A 20477-nucleotide genomic window follows, 5' to 3' on the forward strand; every position below is an offset into this window, starting at 1 on the left:
ACTGAACATGATCATCATCTGGTCATCCAAAGATCATTTCCTTGAATCAAGTGCACTGGGAAKAAATTGGAGACCAATTCTATAACCTCCATTTTGATTTTATATTCTGCGGCATCCTGTTTTTGATGAATTTTATTTTATTTTGTTTCCTATCTAAATGTATTTAAAAACCATTATCAAAATTGACTTACACAAGTTGTTATTGTCTGACAGGCAAGAGAGAGGACACCTGCGCTCTAAGACTCAGATGATGATCAAGGAGACCAGTGGGACGTTGATTGGTCACTTCTACGTGGGAGATGATGCTTCTCCCATCAAAGTTATAGCCTATATAATTCTCTCGGTTTAGAAAGTCATTAGTGTTCAGTTCTAGGACCTGATTTTGCGATATAACAAGACTTATTCCTGCAGCACCAAACCACACACAGAGAAGCTATACTCTCACCAAAGCGCATGAGAATCTGATAGCTCGAGATGAGCGCAACGTATCTGCGACAACTTTGCCTCCTTCATTTGGTCTGGTGCCTTGGATGTTGGAAGGTGACGGGTGAGAGAATATTATTTATATAATTTAAGTTAACTTCAATATTTCAATATAACTTATTTTAAACTAATCATTTAATTGTAAGTCTTCTAAAAATGGTTTTCAACATTCAATTGATTTCTCTTTTGGTTTAGCTATTCATTGATATTGTTGATAATAGTTGACAATTACATGCATTTTGTTAATGTTGATGTTGATTATAGATTAATAACATTATAAATATATGTTTTTTAAACTGACAATTTTTATCTATCTTTAGAAGCTAATCCCAGCAAGGAGTGTGAACATGGAATTGTTTTGACAAAGGTATGGGAAAAAGGCTACATTTACACAGGCAGCCCGATTAAGATTCTTTCCCGCTAGTTGGTCTATTAAACCAATCAGATCAGCTGAGAAAAAGATCTGATGTGATTGGTCAAAAGACCAATTAGTGAAAAAAAAGATCAGAATTGGGCATTGTGAAATTTGTTTTTAAACAAATAGGTTATTGTAAAATGAGTTTCCAAACAAATAATTATTAATCTATTACCATTACATTCCCTTATTTGATACCAGAGTCAACATTTTGAAGGTGTACTAGACACAAAACTATCAATATGTGCCTTGAATGCGTATCACTCTGGCTGCATTTAGACAGGCAGCCCAATTCTGATGTTTTTTTCACTAATTGGTCTTTTCATCGATCAACTCTGAAAAAGATCTGATGTGAAAAGATCTGTGATTCGTCAAAAGACCAATTAGTGGAAAAAATATCAGAAATTGGCCTCCCTGTCTATGAGCAGCCTTAAAGACGCTGCATTGGCCGTGAATCATTTACGTTGATACGACCTCTGCAGTCAGGGCATTCATTATTTTTGCGCTTCACGAAGCAGCGCAGAGTTGTTGAGTTGAGCTGTGAAGGAAGTTGTCAAGGAAGTGAGTTTGTGTTTATACACCACCTACCGTCAACAAATCATGTCAATGCGGAGCTATACAGAGCTATACGGAGCACTCTGCATTGTTACAAAAATTGGGAGGCGCATGGCATTGCGGTACGGAACTCAATTTGGCCTCTGCATGCCTACGGAGCCTCTGACCACATAATCAGATCAAGCATAAATTGGCTTTCGGTCTGTATCTTCGGCTGTCTTTACACAGGCAGCCCAATTCTGATCTTTTGCCACTAATTGGTCTTTTGACCAATCAGATCAGATCTTTTGCCAATAATTATTTTGCCAATATTTTGGCCAATAATTGGGCAAAATATCAGAATTGGGCTACCTGTGTAAACGCAGCCTCTCACTGTTTAAACATCATGGGCTGCTTTATTTGCACACCTCTAGAAAAATCTATTCTGTGTCTGAGTAGGTGGTCTGCAGGTAATTCCATTCAAATTAAATAGTTTTCTTGTGGTGGCTGGGGCAGGGTAGATGTGTTGAGGGGGTAGATAACACAGAAGTGAGTCACACTAACTCGAATTAGATTGGTGGGGGATGAGAGGTTCATGAGGGGGATAAGAACATTTATGACTTTAGCCTACTTTCATCAGCTGGATACACAGGTTACAGAGACATGATTATTACTTTGCAACCTGTATAGTATAGTACACAATGGATGTCATGTCCAACAGATTTAAGGTTTTCTTGGGTTTAGTGATGTCTTATAGACTTATGTTTGATCACCATTGGTTTGCCTGCTGCAGGGTCCTGGGATCCAGACTGATGTGGGAGATATGTGGAGAGATCAGAATGAGGTAAGGCTAAGTAACTGCATGACTCAATCTTATCACAAATAATTTATAATATCGGTTCTGTCAGGATGCTTACTCTCTCCCTTTCCCTCTCCCCTCACAGCAGCAAGTTCAGAATGTATTCAAAAGAGTAAGTTCCTCAACAATATAAAAATGTTATTCCTACCTTGTACATATATACCATATCCTTCAAAAAGGCAATACACTCTTTGGAACAGAGTGTTTACTTCGTATATTCTCTTTTGGTCAGTTCCTGTTTCACTATTCAAAGGCAAACTCGGTAGGCTCTATACAGCATGCGGTAAGTAAAGGAAGACTCCTCACTGTACAAATTGGCAACTTATAGTGCTTTCGGAAAGTATTCAGACTCCTTGACTTTTTCCACATTTTGTTACGTTACAGCCTTCTTCTAACATGGATTCAGTAAAAAAAATCCTCTTCAATCTACACATAATACCCCATAATGACAAAGTGAAAACAGGTTTATAGAAATTTTTCCAAATGTATAAAAAAAATAAAACATACCTTATTTGCGTAAGTATTCAGACCCTTTGCTTTTATACTCGAAATTGAGCTCAGGTGCATCCTGATTCCATTGATCATCCTTGAGATGTTTCTACAACTTGATTGGAGCCCAGCTGTGGTAAATTCAATTGATTGATTTGGAAAGGCACACACCTGTCTATATAAGGTCCCACAGTTGACAGTGAATGTCAGAGCAAAAACCAAGCCATGAGGTCGAAGGAATTGTCCGTAGAGCTCCGAGACAGGATTGTGTCGAGGCAGAGATCTGGGGAAGGGTACCAAAGCATTTCTCTGGCATTAAAGGTCCCCTCTGAATGCTCGGCTATGAAAAAACAACTGACATTTACTCCTGAGGTGCTGACCTGTTGCCCCCTCTACAACCACTGTGATTATTTTTTGACCCTGTTGGTCATCTATGAACGTTTGAACATCTTGAAGAACAATCTGGCCTTAAATGGCCATGTACTCTTATAATCTCCACCCGGCACAGCCAGAAGGGGACTGGCCACCCCTCAGAGCCCGGTTCCTCTCTAGGCTTCTTCCTAGGTTCCTACCTTTCTAGGGAGGTTTTCCTAGCCACCGTGCTTCTACATCTGCATTGCTTGCTGTTTGGGGTTTTAGGCTGGGTTTCTGTATAGCACTTTGTGACATCTGCTGATGTAAAAAGGGCTTTATAAATACATTTGATTGATTGATTGAAGAACACAGTGGCCTCCATCATTCTCAAATGGAAGAACTTTGGAAACACTAAGACTTTTCCTAGAGCTGTCCGCATAGCCAAACTTGGTCAGGGAGGTGACCAAGAACCCAATGGTCACTCTGACGGAGCTTCAGAGTTCCTCTGTGGAGATGGGAGAACCTTCCAGAAGAACAACTATCTCTGCAGCACTCCACCAATCAGGCCTTCATGGTAGTTGCCAGACAGAAGCCACTCCTCAGTAAAAGGCACATGACAGCCCACTTGGAGTTTGCCAAAAGGCACCTAAAGGACTCTCAGACCATGAGAAACAAGATTCTCTGGTCTGATGAAACCTAGATTGAATTCTTTGGCCTGAATGCCAAGCATCTCGTCTGGAGGAAACCTGGCACCATCCCTACAGTGAAGCATGGTGGTGGCAGCATCAGGCTGTGGGGATGTTTTTTAGTGGCAGAGACTGTGAGACTAGTCAGTATCTAGGGAAAGAGGAACAGAGCAAAGTACAGAGAGATCCTTGATGAAAACCTGCTTTAGCGCTCAGGACCTCAGACTGGGCCGAAGGTTCACCTTCCAACAGGACAACGACCCTAAGCACACAGCCAAAACAACATAGGAGTGGCTTTGGGACAAGTCTCTGAATATCCTTGAGTGGCCCAACCAGAGCCCGGACTTGAACCCGATCGAACATCTCTGGAGAGACCTGAAAATGGCCATGCGGCGACGCTCCCCATCCAACCTGACAAAGCTTGAGAGGATCTGCAGAGAAGAATGGGAGAAACTCACCAAATACAGGTGTGCCAAGCTTGTAGCGTCATACCCAAGAAGAATCAATGCTGTAATCGCTGCCAAAGGTGCATCAACAAAGTACTGAGTAAAGGGTCTGAATACTTATGTAAATGTAATATTTCCATTCTTTTTTTTTTATACCTTTGCAAACATTTCTAAAAACCTGTTTTTGCCTTGTCATTATGGGGTATTGTGTGTAGATTGATGAGGGGGGAAAAAACAATCATATTTTAGAATAAGGCTAACGTAACAAAATGTGGAAAAAGTCAAGGGGTCTGAATATTTTCCGAATGCACTGTATCTTTAGATTATAATATTGCAACATTATGCAATTGATTGATATGTGATTGGTCTAACAGGCCTTTTCCCTCTCTAGTCCCATTCAGTGCACCCATTGATGCGCCTGTCACCAAAACTGTCTCAGAGGAGAAAGAAGCAGCTCCTGCTTTTGGTAAGAATCCTGTCCCTTTTCAACTTGAATGGTTAGCAGAATCATATTATTGAAGCTCAAGTTTAGGAAACTGAAAAAGTTCCTTTTGAGACAATGTTATTCCCTGTCAGCGATGCAGAGGACCACAGCCTGCACACTGGGCACAGACATCAGTTCAACATCTAGTTAYTAATTTAGTCTGTAGAGTTATCAAATAAAATGATTTCAATGTGAACAACAAAACATTTCACCATGTCATTGGATTTAGGTTAAAAGCTTGGTGAAAGAGAACTCCCTTACGTTGATTACTTTTTGCAAATCCAATTAGTTTTCCACGTTGATTCAACCAATTTTTGCAGTGGGTGAGGCCAGTCAGTAAGGCTCAATCAAGGCATACATAAATTTATTTAAGACACGCAGTATATGGAACCTCAGACCATTTAGCATCCCCAGACTGGTGTTAGGACCATTATTTTAAGGAAGACGATTCAAATGTACCAAAACTATAACTGAGGCTCTCGCTCTTCCCTGTTACACAGAAGCTCCGGGATCTCCCTGAAGGTGTGATGTAAAAATCTGACTGTGCAATAACTGGAAGGCAGACACCAGCAAGCTGCATACCCCTGAACACAAAATGGTGGACAGACAGAAGCAGCATTCTCAGCTCTCGCTGGCAATGGACTTGATATTTTTAAGAAATAAATGGAGATAAATGTGACTGCATTGCAGAATGTAAAGTGTCTTCCTGATTACCATTGGTGAACATAAATATGTTGTGATTTAAAATGAGGTGGCAATTACACATACAGGCATTAAGTACATCGCTATCAGAACAGTGAACATACACAAGAGTCAAATATAGCCAAAGCAGTCCTTCATGTGATGGTTACACAGATCACAGCGAATACTTTATTTAAAAAACTGTCAACTGTGATTACGGCATGGGCGAATGGCTACTTACATTTAATTTAACAATTAGATGTATACATTTTTATTGTCATATTATAAAATGTATATGCAAAAGAAATACAATCTTCAACCAAAGGTTCTGTAGAAACCCTATTGAAGAGTCCGATCTGATTTAGAAGAATGATCACTTAACACAAGAGATCCTTTAACCGGGAAGGCATAGAACTCTGATGGAGCCTTTCTGCGGTAAGCATAGGAAGAGGTGTGCATTTTAATACATCACCACAGGAGAGAGCCATCCCCATTCAGTGACAGTGGAGCATTAGATTAATGTTATTTGGAGGTTAGGGGCTAGTTCTCTTCTTCTGAGTCACTGTCTTTCCGTGTGGGGAGAGTGGATCGAATCGACGACATTAGCTTGTCTTCAATCTGCTTCTTGGGGTTTTCTTCCAGGTCTGTCTTGACAGCGCCAGATTCCGATAACCTCCACTCCAGCTCTGAGGATGATAGGATAATGGATAGTTTAATATCTAAAAGATTGTCACTAATAAAACAAACAAAACTGGGGGTGTTATGCTAGATTTCATATCATGTAACTAATACCATCCTAACTTAGTATAAATAAAACATCCTTCTTGAGAGTATAGCTAAGGAGACTGTCTCTTACCTTCAACTTTGAGGTTCATGCCTCCGAAGACCAGAGGCCCGATGTACTGTGCCTTCATCTCTCCCTCGTGGTAGACAAAGATTGTGGGCAGGTTGTGGTCGGGGTAGTTGGGGATGCAGGTGGTGGAGATGGACTTGAGGAACTTGGTCTGGGGGAACTTCCTGGCCAGCTCTGATAGATGCTGGTTTATCAGGGTACACAGAGGTACTCTGGGAGGACAGAAGATTAGAACAGGACATGTTAGAGACAACAGATGTCACAATGAGTAAATCAGATATTTTGGTCGATAGGTCTATTCAGAGCAAATTAAAATGGACCACTGTAAATCAGGCTTAGGCTAAATGAAAACCTTGAATCATGATTTTCAAATAAGGTCTTGGTCATCAATGTTTTCACAATTTTCTGGTCTATCAGATCTTGTCAAAAATCAAACATCACTTTTTGAGAGCATGAATTGGTGTGCTCAACTGCTACTGCAATCCTTTGAGAGAGAGAGAGGGTAGAGAATGGCAGAAGACTCACCCCTGTTTGTAGAGATGGAGCACGACCCAGATTCCCTCTCCAGCTTTGTTCACCTCCTTGATGTAGTCCTGCCCAGATATCTCCACTACTTCACCGAAGCAATTCTTTATCTGGGTGGCTTTCCATTCTGCAAGCCTCTTCTGTCTGGTAAGAGGGAAATGCAGAGAGTCTAAAGAAAGGTAGGCTAATCAGAAAGATCAGTTTAGGGTGCTGAAAAACATCTGCCCAATGGGACAAACAATCTCAGAACAGGGTCAACTTGCCTGATTGCTCAACTCACATGCCCCAGGCAATACGGCAGCCGTTCATTCTTATCAACCCCTGTTGTATGTACCATCTAAGTGATGCTTTAAAAGAGATCACTGACCTGTACATCTCGACCGGCCTCGTCCTCTTCACTGAAGTCATCCTCGTTCTCATCCAGCTCGTCCAGAGTCATGCTCTCATAGGTTTTCACTGGTCACAAAAACACCATATGCATCGCAAGTCAAAAAAAGTACCATTTAAGTTATTAAAACAACTAACATATGTTGCTCTTAAATGTTGGCCAAGAATCAGCCTTCCTAAACCATGTCCTGTTAGTTAAGAATAACATCAACATTTGTTCCCTAGATCAGTTCAGTAGAAACTTGATCCCATAGAGGTAGCCAACTATAACTAGCCATCTCTTACCAACAGATGACTGCTCAAGAACTATCTGCTTCTCTAGAGCTTCCTCCTCAACCTCATCCAGAGTTTTCTCTTTGGGAGGAAGGACCCCCTTCTTTCTCAGGATGTCATTCCACTCGGTATCTGCATTAGGGTCCTGAGAAATAAAGAGATCATGTTGGAATTTTTATTGTAACTTGGCTGTTTGCCATTCTGTACTACCACAGAGTTGTAAAAAAAAACATCTATATAGCTAGGCTCTTTGGTATTACTGCTAGCGAACATTACCTAATGTTTAGCCATCTAGTTAGCCAACATTTAGCTCTCAAACTCTAAGCATTCTGCCTTCTCCCTACAGTTTTTAGTCATTAGCTTTGCCCCCGACTGGCTCATGTGAACTACAATCCGGACACTATGTTTTAACTTTTAGAAACGTAAATCATCAGTGGCGATATGGCTTTCGAAACATGGCCCTTATCTTTCATCAGCGAGAAAAAAAATATTCAGATAAATTATACACTTTTACTGTAGCAGTTTTTCACAGATTCATACTGCTAGAGATGCCTCCATCAGACGAAACTACATTTCCCGAGTTAGCTTACATACAAGTGTTCGAGCACGCTAGATCACTAATTATCACAGATAGTCCGTGATCTTCCGTGATCGTAAACAAGCGCTGCAACATGGATATATCGCCATGTGGGAACAGTAACAGTGTGTATTCATGTAACGTTTAGGTTTTTAGAAAATGTATTATCGCTGATATGAAAGATAAGGTCCTTATGCATCCAAAACCGTACCGCAAGAGACGCGTGTTAGTGTTCAGATTGAGCGTTGGGGCTCTTAACAAAACGCCCCTGTACAGAAGACTCCTTCCTCCAACAATGACTTATGTAACATTATAGTGGAACTGGGAGTCATGATCAAGGGCTAAATAACGTTATGTGCCAATCGAGGTGGCGTGCGAACAGATAATCCTATTACTCGAAACATCGGCTATGTCCTTCATAACTACGATCAGAGTTATAGCTAGAAAAAGTTATCTAAGTTTACCAACCTGCATTTTTTTAACCGTTCAAACCAGACGCTGAAAACACCACCGCTCTTCCCAGACGCGGAAATAGAAGGACCTCACCCATATTTCTTCCGGAGTAAAACAAGATCTTTAATGTGACAAAACTTAAATATTTGTCAGATATCTCAAATATAGAATCATTACAAAATAATTTATTTTTCTGAGGACAAATCTATTCTATTACCTGTTTTATATGTATTATTATCATAAACCTGGCTAGGGCAAGACATTCAAGGGACAATAATAAAGGTTGCACCAATATCCGGTTTAGGTCCTGTATGTCTATATTAGGAGTGGGAACGCTGTACTACATTCCATGTGTGGCATCTGATTGAGACAACAGCTGCACCTGAAAATCACACTGCTGTGCTGTCAGTGTCTGGGTTGACCATAAATTTATGGGGGTGGCATAGAGGTCCAAAACATCTCTGAAAATTGTTGGCCTGTTTTTTGGTGTGTAGATGTGCTTCAATATGATATCCTTATACTGTATTTGTTTATTTTCAATGTAGTTTTGATGAGTAGAGGCAAGTATAGACAACGCATTTATGAATCATATACTTAGGTAAATTTTCTACTGTGCAAATATATTTTCAAATCCTTTATTATGGGTATGGTTATAAATCTTTATGTCAGTCTTGATCTTGTGACACTCAATAAGATTGCTGCTCTAAAATACGATAATTTTCTTAATTTCAGTGTTAGTCTACACCTGTTGTTTACGAAGCATGTGACAAATAACATTTGATTTGAATAGAGTATTTTATGATAGGGGCCTTTGACAACTCTGACCACGTGTGTTTATTCTAATCAAATCAAACATAGTTTAAAACAGACATCATAAAGAAATCCTGTATTTGTTGATTACATGTCAAGCATGCATGTTGCAGCCTCTATTTTAACACAGAAGTAGCCTATAGGGATGGATATATACGTCCATATAGAACATTATGTAAATTGTTATATTGTCTAGACTCTATAGGTACTTTATCATTGAAAAGCAAAGTGACCATGTCACCTACATGGCATTGATGTCATTAAATGAATATGTGGTATGATCAAAGACTATGACATTTAAAACTATAATATAAAGAGAATGCAAACAAATATTCTGTCATTGTAAGCATAATGCAGCATTGATATAATAGATACTGTAGATCATCTTCTGACGTATTTTTTGCACACATCAGACAGCATATGGCACATGACTAAACCCCTTTAATATGGACAAACAATGTGTTTACAATCCAATTATATTCCCAGATTTAGTTTTGTATGATGTTCAATGAATAGGCTACTACTGCATAATAACTATTCACAAAGCAAAGGGACAGTGAAATTAAACTTCCTCGCTTTCGCCGGAACTATGGGAAGGATGTTGGGAAGGAAAGGTTGGGTTAAATGCGGAAATAAGACGCTCGCTCTGTAGGCTACAGTTGCAACCGGTGTGAGAGAAAATATGAGCACAAGACGCCTGCTATCTCGGACAGCGCTTGAGATCAGTCATGGATGATTCTGAAAATCACCTAATTTTCTCCGACGCGTGGAACTGCTGAAGAAGTGTGCATTCTATCAATAGCACAACAAAAACTACAATCGGCTTTGTTTTGTTTTCGTCCATTCTCTTTGTCAATCTCTTGTTTTGAAAGAATGTGGTTGAATCCGGAGGAAGTTTTGCTGAAAAATGCATTGAAGCTTTGGGTTACAGAAAAATCGAACGAATTCTTCCTTTTGCAGCGCAGAAGAGGGCATGGGGACACAGGGGGGAAATTTACAGGTAATACGCCCCCTCCCATCTTCATCTCACTGTCGTCTGATTTCAGCAGCTTTGGCAGCCTATATGGATACACCAGTCTACGGGATACACTTGCAACACAGTAACAAATCATTTATAAACAATGTTGCAATTTGCTATAATCGGGGCTACAATGTATCACTTTAAATAGGCTCGGGATTTTTACACAACATTACTTGGGAAACAAGTGTTTTCTCCATATTTGGTGTCGTCAACACCTTGGAGCAATAACAGGCAACTTTTTTGCATATAGTATTTAGACATTTATTTAGTTTCAGGTCTTCCTTGATTTCTTTAAGTTCGATAAAATGTTTGTCTGATGATGAACTTTGACAAGGTGCCACCTGGTCTTGTTTTTATTTAATCATCATTGGGACTTTCATACATAACTGAACACATCAAGGACAGGAGGATAGAGAGTAGACATCTCATAAAAGGAACAATATAAAAACTTCCCGGCAATTGATTATGATTTACAGTATTTGTTTGTCGCCATGGTGAAAGGTCAGATAAAGTCCTAGTTGTATTGGGGTTGGCTCTTCTTACAAAACCACACCATAGTATGTTTTGTTATATGAAGAGAATAACAATACAATATTAATTGGAAGAAGAAATCCATGATTGGATTAAGATAAAACATCAAAACATCTACAACCTCTATCATTTTGTGTCACTAGCTAAACTATCTTCTGCTTCCTATTTCACAAAGAGCACTTTGCTACAAGGGAATTTTTATTTATTTATATACATAGGGTTTATTTTCTCTCTACGTCTGAGCACACTGTACATGTCCATTGTCCACAGCCATACAAACTCAGTGAACTATATAAGCAGAACAAAATACATGATTTACAGTAGTTTAAGTTGGGATTTACAATGTAAGYGGTTTGGTGACAAATAAGTTTGTGTTGCCAGGGCGTCATGGTTCAGAGCGGCAGATGGGCAGAGCTTATAGATGTGGTGTGGTCTGGAATGGAATGGGCAGTGCTCCAGGAGAGGGTTATTTGTCAGGAGTTCAGTTTGTCTTCCGTCCCTCTCCTCTTTTGTGGTGGGCGGTTGGGCGGGAGTGAGAATGCCAAACACTAGATAGTGATCTCATACAGACTAGACTGTATCCTATTGAACGTAGTAAGGCTAATGCCTTGTCTTGCCTGCTGTGTGCTTATTACACATTTGATTGGCCAAATCATTAACAGACTGTTCTTGCTAACTTGATTTTTTATTGTAGTTGAGGGATGTAATGTGTTGCTGTTAGGACTGTTTTTACTAGCTCTCCTTAAATGCTCCATTCTGTTGAAAATGGCAAAGAAAACCCAGAATTAAAACTAGACAAGAGGGACTAGTGTTTGGTGCCTTTGGCCTCAGTGGGAAAGCATGACCATGAATAGCAGTGGAGTTAAAGAGATACTATGATGATGAGTGTAGGCTCTGTTACCTCGGGGTATTAGTGAGCCTATCTGGTTCCATTAGGCTGATGACTGGTGGGGATGACTGGATGTGTAATTCTCCCTAAATGCTGGTTCCAGGGTTAATGTAGCCTTCGCAACGCCTAATAGGTACAAATTAGTTAGGTCTGGATGGAAATTGAAAGCTTGGGGTAGAGTAGTGCAGTTTCTCTTGAACGTCAACTGGGGTGTCACTGTCAAACATATTGGATGGGATGTTAGGGGCTCTGTTAAGTTTGTATGTTTTAGGCCATGGCTTTGGGGCTTCATATGTGGAGGATATGGGTGGGGGGGGGGTCTCCAATCCAATACTATTAGCCATCGGTTCTAGTGGACCAATATAGTGACAAACAGAGAACCGCAATACTTGTGTTGAGTCTCTCAATAGCTTGTAAGCCTATGTTATGCTCTCACATAATGTGGCCATTATGAGACCGTTAGTGACCGTAAGTTGTACCAGTTTATGTCCTATCCAGTGCCAATCTTCTTCTGCTTGGCACCTCACTGTGGAATGTCTTGGTCTGTGATAGACATGGTAATGACTTTAGCCTTCTGCCGTTATGTGTAATAGGTACCTTTGTGCCCCATCTGCTTAAAGGCACAATCTGTAACCTTCCTGCTGTTCAAAAGTCATTCCACTAATGCTAACCATTGATTATGTATGTTAGAGTATATCTTATTAATGCCTTATGAGCTTAATACAAGTGTCTTACCCTTTGAAAATGTGATTTCAGTTTATATGGGTTGGTATAATGTGGCCTCTCTCTCCCATATGTCAATGAGCTCATTGACATGTATGTGTTGTCAGATGGTATTTCTCAGTATTTTCTGGTCTCTTTCTGTGTCTGACTGCTCTGGTCTGTCCAGGTCTTCTGGTGGGAGCTCTGGACTCAGTGCTGGACTCCAATGCCCGGGTCACACCGTTCCGTATCCTACTACAGATGCCTGGGTCACAGGTCAGCTGGACTATAGCTTGTGGTAAGCTCTCTGACATTTCTCTCCTTTACTTTCTATCTCTCTGATTCTCATATTTGTCTGTCTCTCTCTCTAGCTCTCTCTCTTGCTCTCTTTGTGTATCTATCTCTCTGATGGGTGTTGTATGTGTGTGTGTGTGTGTGTTGTTATACAGGTGCTGCTGTCGGAGAGATGAACAGACATTGGGACTGGCTGGTACAGAACCTACTCCACTCTCTCTCAGTGTTTGAGAACAAGGAGGATGTCGCCAGCTTCGTAAAAGGGAAAGTCAAGGTACTGTACTATTAGAATAAGACCTACTATAGACCTGTGATACACTGTACTTTGTAGGCCTACTATCGAAAATCACAGTATTCAACCTAATCTCAACTTTTGATCTCTCTCCTCCTGACTTTCTTTTCTATTTGTGTCTCTTGCTCTCCTTTTATTTTCTCTTTCTCTCATTTATTTCTCCTCCTCCCCCAGGGTCTGATAGCGGAGGAGGTAAGGGGGAGGCAAGCGGCTCAGGAGGAGGAGCCTGAGAAGTTCCGGGAGGCGCTGCTGAAGTTTGAGCTATGTTTCGGCTTGCCCTCCTCAGAGAAGCTGGTCACCACCTACTCCTGCTGCTGCTGGAAGGGGCGGGTCCCCCGGCAGGGCTGGCTCTACCTCAGCATCAACCACATGGCCTTCTACTCCTTCCTGTTGGGAAAGGAAGGTCAGTCCCCTTAAATGCTCTTCCTTTCATTGGCACACAGAATAGCCCCCAGTCTTACTGGGTTGGGAAATGGTTGTGAACTTTGAATGGTTGACCGCTTCTCTCTCCCTCAGTGAAGTTTGTGATCCCGTGGGCGGAGGTGACGAGGCTGGAGCGGTTCTCAACGGGTCTCATGACGGACATGGTGCGTGTGATGACGCGGCGGTGCCAGCGGGACTTCTCCATGTTCCTGAGCCTGGATGAGGCGTTTGGGGTCATTGGTCAGCTGGCTGACATCGCCCTGCGACGCCTGCTGGACAGTGAAGGCCTGGAGCTGGACCGAGTCCTCCAGCAGTCCTCCAACATCACCAAGAGGTCAGGAGGCAACGCAGAAAAAGTTTAAATTGTATCGTATTGTAGTGTAAAGGAGGGCAGGGGATTTTGTGTGGTTGTATCATTCGCTTTGTTCAGATTCACATCATCTAAGAGGATTAGAACAGTTACTTGCCTGATTAATCAGTTTGATAAACAGTAATTTAATAAGGTTCTCATTCTTATCTGTTTTGGTCAAAAGAGACCTCATCAAGCGCTTCCTGAAAACCCCTCATATCTTATCTGATTTACTTCCCTTTAGTTTCCGACCATCCTTTGTATAACCATAGCATCATAGTGCAACTAACCTTCCTTTGAGCCGAGAGGGACGTTCAGTCATGTTCTTCAGACAGACATTATATGAGGCTGATGAGCTCATAAAGACTTGTAAATACCTAGACTTTGCCCCTAGGTGTTTCAGCCATAACAGGAATACAGYGTATCGTGTTAGTCTATGGGAAAATATATATTTTTTTACAATGTTCCTTCCTTCCTTCCTTCCACTGCCTGTGTTTTGGGTTCCGTCTGGTCTCAGAACAGTTGTGTAGTGATTGATGGGCCGCGTTCCACTACACAGCACTGCACCATACGTTTTAAATCAGTGTTTGTCTCAGTGTGACTGGAAGGCCCTTCACCTCTATCCTGTGGGAAATTATACCTTCGCTTGGAGAGGTAGCTCATAAATACACCCCTGTTCTTCGTTTAGTCTTAGTTCTGTGTGTGTGTGTACATGTGTGCATGCATGTCTAAGTTCCACCTGTAGTACATTCACCATAACATTTTCAGTTTCAGGTTTTGTGTGTAAAATGACAGCTTGCGGTGGTAAACATTGTACTTGAGGTGGGCTAGAGCATTTAGTTCTCTCTCTATGGGTGTAACAGACTGTTTAATAATTAATTTGGTAACTTCCTCACATTCAGCCCTTCCCAGATGAGTGATCTTTTTGTCCCTCCCCCATCATTCAAACTAGTGACTTTATGTAAATTCCTCATCACAATACCATAACAGGAAGTGAAAAATTACCTGATCTACATTGCAGTGACCAAAATAGTCTGCCTTTATCTAATTGTCTGTGGGTACATGTGGATTATTTCAAGAGCAACTCTTTTTAACATCATATTCATTATCTCCAGCACCAAAACAGTGTCTACATTACTTCTTCTAATTTTTCTCTTGCACAGGCTTGAGGTACACTCACTGAACTCTAGCCACACACTCACACATACTACACTGACACTCCAACACACACATGTAACGGATGTGAAATGGCTAGCTAGTTAGCGGGTACGCGCTACTAGCATTTCAATCAGTTACGTCACTTGCTCTGAGACTTAAGTAGGGTTTCCCCTTGCTCTGCAAGAGCCGCTGCCTTTGTGGCGCGATGGGTAACGATGCTTCGTGGGCGACCGTTGTTGATGTGTGCAGAAGGTCCCTGGTTCGCGTCGGGGCGAGGGGACGCCATAAAGTTATACTGTTAGATTGATGCTGTTGACCCGGATCATTGGTTGCTGCGGAAAAGGAGGAGGTTGAAAGGGGGGTGAGTGTAACGGATGTGAAATGGCTAGCTAGTTAGCGGGTACGCGCTACTAGCATTTCAATCAGTTACGTCACTTGCTCTGAGACTTAAGTAGGGTTTCCCCTTGATGTGCAAGGGCCGCGGCCTTTGTGGAGCGATGGGTAACGATGCTTCGTGGGCGACCGTTGTTGATGTGTGCAGAGGGTCCCGTGCCCGTGTCGGGGCGAGGGGACGGTTTAAAGTTATACTGTTACACACACATACAGTAGTGTAAAGTACTTACGTAAAAATACTTTAAAGTACTACTTAAGTCTTTTTGGGGGTATCTGTACTTTACTATTTATATTTTTTACTACTTTTACTTCACTACATTCCTTAAGAAAATATTGTACTTTTTACTCCATACGTTTTCCTTGACACCCGAAAGTACTCGTTAAATTTTGAATGCTTAGCAGGTGTAATGAATMCTCAGGTAGAAAAAGGTGTAGATTCACGTGCAGATGTTTATCAAGCCTTCGCAGAAGTCAGGAATCGTGGTCACAGGCAATGGTCAAACACAGGTAGGCAGTCAAAAACAAACAATACCTCACAACCATACAAACAGAAAGAACTGAACTAAATAGGGAGCTGGTGAAATCAATGACCAAAAATGAAAGACAGGGCTATGTTCCAGAACACAAAGAAACAGGGCTACGTTCAAGAACACAAAGAAAAATAACACAAGGTTGACTAAGAAAAGAAAATCAGAACCTTACAGCAGGACAGGAAAATTGTGAAATTCAAGCACTTATCAACCGAACATCCCTGGTCATCTCTACTGCCTCTGGTCTGGTGGACTCACTAAACACACATGCTTCGTTTTTAAATTATGTCTGAATGTTGAAGTGTGCCCGTGGCTTTCCGTAAATAAAAAAAATAAAAAAAATAGTGTAATCAGGTTTTTTTAACATCAGGAATTTTTTATTATTTATACTTTTACTTTTGATACTTAAGTATATTTTAAAACAAATACTTTTAGACTCATACTCAAGAATAATTTTGCTTTTACTTTTACTTGAGTCATTTTCTATTAATGTCACGATTTCAAAAGTGGTGAGTGAAGGCGCACAGAGCAGGGTAGTTCAAAAAGGACGTGGATTTAATATTCCAAAATACCAGAGAGACGGTCACGCCACACACACAAGGGCGCGTAAAGTCCCAGTCCAAACAAACAGGACTAAACTGAATAGGAACAGACACCACAAGAATAAACGAAACACCACAAACAGAAAAACAAGCCCGCACAAAAGTCGGCGGGCCAACTGGGTTTAAATAGCCCACAATCAAACCTAAACACGAAACAGGTGCAACAAATTAGACACAACTAAATGAAACAGAAAAGGGGATCGGTGGCAGCTAGTAGGCCGGCGACGACGACCGCCGAGCGCCGCCCGAACAGGAAGAGGCACCATCTTCGGCGGGATTCGTAGACAGTACCCCCCCCCCAGACGCGCGGCTCCCGCAGCGCGCCGACCCCGGCCTCGAGGGCGACCCGGAGGGCGAGGAGCAGGGCGATCCGGGTGGAGGCGGTGAAAGTCCCTCAAGAGGGAAGGATCCAAAATGTCCCCCACCGGTACCCAGCACCTCTCCTCCGGACCGTACCCCTCCCAGTCCACGAGGTACTGCAGGCCCCTCACCCGGCGTCTCGAGTCCAGAATAGCTCGTACCGTGTACGCCGGGGACCCCTCGATGCACACCTCGTTTATCCTCCTCAGGACTTTAAATGGCCCCACACACTGCGGCCCCAGCTTCCGGCAGGGCAGGCGGAGGGGCAGGTATCGGGCCGAGAGCCAGACCCTGTCCCCTGGTGCGAACACAGGGGCCTCACTGCGGTGGCGGTCAGCGCTCTTCTTCTGCCGTCCACCGGCCTGCTGAAGAGAGTCCTGGACTGCCCGCCAGGTCTCCCTAGAGCGCTGTACCCACTCCTCCACCGCAGGAGCTTCGGTCTGACTCTGATGCCACGGAGCCAGGACCGGYTGGTWGCCCAGCACGCATTGGAATGGCGATATGTTYGTGGAGGAGTGAYGGAGTGAGTTCTGCGCCAACTCCGCCCATGGGACGTACCTCGCCCATTCTCCTGGCCGGTCCTGGCAATACGACCTCAGAAACCTACCCACTTCCTGGTTCACTCTTTCCACCTGCCCATTACTCTCGGGGTGATAACCAGAGGTCAGGCTGACCGAGACCCCCAKACGCTCCATAAACGCCCTCCAAACACGGGACGTGAACTGGGGACCTCGATCAGATACGATATCCTCCGGCACCCCGTAGTGCCGGAAGACGTGGGTAAATAGAGCCTCYGCAGTCTGTAGGGCCGTAGGGAGACCAGGCAATGGGAGGAGACGGCAGGACTTAGAGAACCGATCCACAACGACCAGAATGGTAGTGTTCCCCTGAGATGGGGGAAGATCAGTAAGAAAGTCCACCGATAGATGAGACCAGGGCCGTTGTGGAACCGGGAGGGGCTGTAACTTCCCTCTGGGCAGGTGCCTAGGAGCCTTACTCTGCGCGCACACCGGACAGGAGGAGACATAAAGCCTCACGTCCTTAGCTAAGGTGGGCCACCAGTATTTACCCCTAAGACCACGCACCGTCTTCGCAATCCCCGGATGACCTGAAGACGGTAGTGTGATCCCACCGAATCAATTGATCACGGACACCAAGTGGCACATACCTGAGGCCGGTCGGACACTGTGAGGGCGCAGGTTCCAACCACAACGCCCGCTCGATGTCCGCGTCCACCTCCCATACCACCGGAGCCACCAGCCTAGAAGCTGGAAGGATGGGAGTTGGATCGATGGACCAGTCCTCAGTGTCATAGAGACGGGACAGCGCGTCGGCCTTAGTGTTAAGAGACCCTGGTCGATAAGATATGGTAAATCTAAATCGGGTTAAGAACATGGCCCACCTAGCCTGACGCGGATTCAGTCTCCTCGCCGCCCGGATATACTCCAGATTGCGGTGGTCAGTCCAGATGAGGAAAGGGTGTTTAGCCCCCTCAAGCCAGTGTCTCCACAACTTCAGGGCTTTTACCATAGCTAGCAACTCCCGGTCCCCCACATCATAGTTCCGCTCCGCCGGATCCAGCCTCTTAGAAAAGAAAGCGCAGGGGCGGAGCTTCTGTGATAGCACGGCTCCAACACCAGCCTCGGACGCATCCACCTCCACTATGAATGCTAACGAAGGGTCCGGATGCGCCAACAGGGGCGCGTCAGTAAACAGAGCCTTCAGCTGGCTGAAAGCTCCATCTGCCTCGGCCGACCACCGTAAACGCACCGGCCCCCCCTTCAGCAGTGAGGTAATAGGCGCCGCCAATTGGCCAAAACCCCGGATAAACCTCCGGTAGTAATTGGCAAACCGCAAAAACCGCTGCACCTCCTTTACCGTGGTCGGAGTCGGCCAATTATGCACGGCATTAACGCGGTCACACTCCATCACCACCCCCGAGGTGGAAATGCGATAACCCAGGAAGGAAACGGCTCGTTTGGAGAACACACATTTCTCAAGAACCTTAGACGTATAGGTCATGCTCCAGCATCGCCAAGTACCTTGCGCACCAGGGAGACATGCGCGGCGCGTGTGGCAGAATAGATCAGATGTCATCAATGTATCCACCACACCCTGCCCGGTCAGGTCCCTGAGATATCTCATCGACAAAGGATTGAAAGACGGCTGGAGCATTCTTTAACCACATACGCATGACGAGGTACTCATAGTGCCTGATGTGGTACTAAAGCTGTTTTCCACTCGTCTCCCTCCCGAATACGCACCAGATATACGCGCTCCTGAGATCCTGTTTTGTGAAAAAAACGCGCTCCGTGAAATGATTCACCGCCGTAGCGATGAGAGGTAGCGGATAACTAAATCCCACTTGATCGAATTTAGACCTCGATAATCAATGCACGGACGCAGTCCTCCCTCCTTTTTCTTACAAAAAGAACCTCGAGGAGCAGGTGACATGGAGGGCCGAATGAACCCCTGTCTAGAGTTTCCGTGACATATGTCTCCATAGCCAACGTCTCCTCCTGAGACAGTGGGTACACTGACTCCTGGGAAGTGCAGCGTTCTCCTGCGAGGTTTATCACGCAATCCCCCGTCGATGGGCGTGGTAATTTGGTCGCTTTTTTTTACAAAAGCGATCGCCAAATCGGCATATTTGGGGGGATGCGCACAGTGGAAACCTGGTCTGGACTCTCCAACGTGGCACGATGGAAATCTCCTAATACACTACCTGAACACTCCTCTGACCACCCTGAAGAGCCCCCTGTCTCCAGGAAATGAGGGGATTGTAATAGCCCACAGGAGATCCCAACACCCACTGAAACGCAGGTGAATCAATAGGTAGAAACTGATCCCTCCCTATGATTCCCCTGCGTTACCATGTCCAGCGGTATCGTGGCCTCCCTGACCAGCCCTGACCCTAACAGGTCGGCCTATCTAAGGAAGTGCACGGGGAAAGGTGGTGTCTATCTGCACCAACGGAATACCCAACTTACTGGCGAGTCCGCGATCCGGTCCCCCTAGATGCAGCTCCTCCCTCCATCGAGTTGGAGCGGGAGGCTGGGAGGTGAACTGAACAGGACCCCCCTCTGAACGCCCGGGGGCAGCTAGCACGTTTGTCCAGTCGGATCGACCTGTCTATAAGCTCGTCGAGGGAGAGTGTAGTGTCCCGACAAGCTAGCTCCCGGACGTCTGCGAAGGCTGCATCGGTAGTGGTCCATCAGGGCCTGTCATTCCACCCCGCACCAGCAGCCAAGGTCAATTAAGGTATTTTTACTTTTACTCAATATGACAGAGTTGGGTACTTTTTCCACCACTGCAGAATACATTCACAATCCTTCACACTCTTCACAATACAGTGGGAGAAAACAAGTATTTGATACACTGCCGATTTTGCAGTTTTCCTATTACAAAGCATGTAGAGGTCTGTAATTTTTATCATAAGTAACACTTCAACTGTGAGAGACGGAATCTAAACAAAAATCCTGAAAAACACATTGTATGATTTTTAAGTAATTAATTTGCATTTTATTGCATGACAAGTATTTGATCACCTACCAACCAGTAAGAATTCCGGCTCTCACAGACCTGTTAGTTTTTCTTCTAAGAAGCCCTCCTGTTCTCCACTCA

The 20477-nt window shown here is 43.7% G+C and overlaps 3 protein-coding genes across 4 annotated transcripts in view; 2 read left to right on the forward strand and 1 right to left on the reverse strand.

Moving 5' to 3' along the window:
* Positions 1-245: 245 nt before the first annotated feature.
* On the forward strand, positions 246-5429 carry LOC111977805 (neuromedin-U-like). The gene is made up of 7 exons (XM_024007498.2): positions 246-547; positions 804-850; positions 2226-2276; positions 2377-2403; positions 2524-2574; positions 4658-4732; positions 5251-5429. Exons 1-7 carry the CDS (start codon positions 475-477, stop codon positions 5281-5283), a joined length of 357 nt encoding a protein of 118 aa, XP_023863266.1. The 5' UTR covers positions 246-474; the 3' UTR covers positions 5284-5429.
* A 162-nt stretch (positions 5430-5591) lies between these two features.
* Positions 5592-8604, reverse strand: LOC111977802 (phosducin-like protein 3). Its single transcript, XM_024007484.2, is given in 7 exon segments — positions 5592-6117; positions 6288-6496; positions 6810-6953; positions 7177-7197; positions 7199-7265; positions 7482-7614; positions 8515-8604. Coding segments are annotated over 7 exon segments (726 nt in total). The 5' UTR covers positions 8521-8604; the 3' UTR covers positions 5592-5971.
* A 1349-nt stretch (positions 8605-9953) lies between these two features.
* Positions 9954-20477, forward strand: part of LOC111977812 (TBC1 domain family member 8-like) — a 31215-nt gene continuing 20691 nt past the window's right edge. For both annotated transcript variants that reach the window (XM_024007510.2, XM_024007519.2), the window contains exons 1-5: positions 9954-10309; positions 12640-12750; positions 12902-13020; positions 13213-13441; positions 13555-13795. In XM_024007510.2, the coding sequence (XP_023863278.1) occupies positions 10183-10309; positions 12640-12750; positions 12902-13020; positions 13213-13441; positions 13555-13795 (827 nt within the window). In that variant the 5' untranslated portion in view covers positions 9954-10182. The remainder of the gene's footprint in view (positions 10310-12639; positions 12751-12901; positions 13021-13212; positions 13442-13554; positions 13796-20477) is intronic.

Source organism: Salvelinus sp. IW2-2015, linkage group LG2 (assembly GCF_002910315.2).
Source record: "Salvelinus sp. IW2-2015 linkage group LG2, ASM291031v2, whole genome shotgun sequence".
NCBI lineage: Eukaryota > Metazoa > Chordata > Actinopteri > Salmoniformes > Salmonidae > Salvelinus > Salvelinus sp. IW2-2015.